Here is a 1,573-nt window from a genome sequence, read left to right on the forward strand (position 1 = left end):
TTGACTCTAGTTGAAACTTCTTTCGTTGAGAGTGTCAATCGACGACATCCACCTGGTATCGATCGACACCAATTGGACGGACATGAACCTGTCATGGAACGGCAAGCAACAAAAGAAGTGATTCAGATTGGGATGAGGTCGAAAGCTAAGAAACTCTATGTTCCCAAACACCTGGGAGAGAAGCTAACAAAGCTGAACTTGATGGATTTCATAAGAGGGTGAAGAGAGTTCCTAAGGGTATGACTTTTGAGGAAGCCTATTATAAGTACAGATTTGGTAATTTCTTCAGAGAGAGCAGAGAGACAGAAAAGGACATGGAGATATTATTCAACAAGGTCTGCCGTAAGCCTAAGAGGACTCTAAAGAAGGAACAAGATCCTGGAAAGTTTCTGATTCCATGCTCTATAAATAACCACGATTTGCCAAACGCCCTCTGCGATACTGGATCTGCAGTGAGCATCATGGCTATAGACACTGCTGAAGTATTAGGATTAAAGACGGAACCTTCAAAAGATAGTTTTGCTTTCGTTGATAACTCTAAAGCAAACTCAGCAGGCATGATCAGGAATGTTAAAGTGGAGATAGGAGAATGCACTATTCCTGTGGATTTTCATGTCGTGGAGCTCAAATCAGGCATGACATCTTCCATTCTTTTTGGAAGAGCCTTCATGGCTACAGTGGGAGCAGTTTGTGATCTTAAGAAGAATAGGATGTGCCTAACTAATGTTGATGAAAATGTCTTCTATGATCCTGTTGAGAAGAAGAAAAGTGAAGATTTTATTTCATACATAGAGATGTTTGAAGATCCAGCACCTCTAACATATGCAGATCGCGAGTTTGCAAAATCAGGATCAACATCGATCGACATTCAACTTTCAAGATCGGTCGACAATGATCCTCACGAATCGACCGACACAGAGCCTTTAGAATCGGTCGACAGCATCCAAATTTCAGAACAGAATGAGACTGAAAAGTCTAAGTCTGGGGGAAGACCTAGAATTAGGAAGAAGAAAATGAAAAGGAATATAGATGTATATTCTCTATCACTGGTCCCTTCTCAGTGTCAGGGGGAAAGTCTTGAGTGTAGAGTGCGCCGCAAAGGAGGTCCAGCTTCTTTTGCTAGGGTTAGAGTGCTATCTGATCCAAAACTGAGAGACAAAGGGGAAACATCTGCAAGAGCTTTCATCAACTGCATCAACCAAATGAGGAAGAGAGACACAGAAACTTGTTTTGGAGCAAGTTCACATCCTCATCCAGATTAAATCAGACCTCCAAAAGTCAAGCTAATGACTAAAAATAAGCGTTGAGTAGGAGGCAACCCACTGTTCGGTTCGTTTTACATTTGGTTTTATTTTCATATACTACTGATTTTTGTTTTTAATTATTGCAGGTAAAAAAAAAAAGAACAGTACGCCCGACACTGTAGCAACAGTGCCGAGCGACACTGTAGCGAGGACATCGATCGACACAGTAGCAGAGTTACTGTAGCAGAATCACTGTAACAACGCTTCTGTAGCAGAGTCACTGTTCATCCAAAAAAAAATATAATAATTTGGTTTTATATTTATCTATT

The 1,573-nt window shown here is 40.8% G+C and overlaps 1 protein-coding gene across 1 annotated transcript; it reads left to right on the top strand.

Annotated features, from left to right (window-relative positions):
• Nucleotides 1-239: 239 nt before the first annotated feature.
• On the top strand, nucleotides 240-1,262 carry LOC130509947 (uncharacterized). Its single transcript, XM_057006277.1, has one exon. The coding sequence runs from the start codon at nucleotides 240-242 to the stop codon at nucleotides 1,260-1,262; it is 1,023 nt and encodes a 340-aa protein (XP_056862257.1).
• The last annotated feature ends 311 nt before the right edge of the window (nucleotides 1,263-1,573 follow it).

Source organism: Raphanus sativus, chromosome 3 (assembly GCF_000801105.2).
Source record: "Raphanus sativus cultivar WK10039 chromosome 3, ASM80110v3, whole genome shotgun sequence".
Lineage (NCBI taxonomy): Eukaryota > Viridiplantae > Streptophyta > Magnoliopsida > Brassicales > Brassicaceae > Raphanus > Raphanus sativus.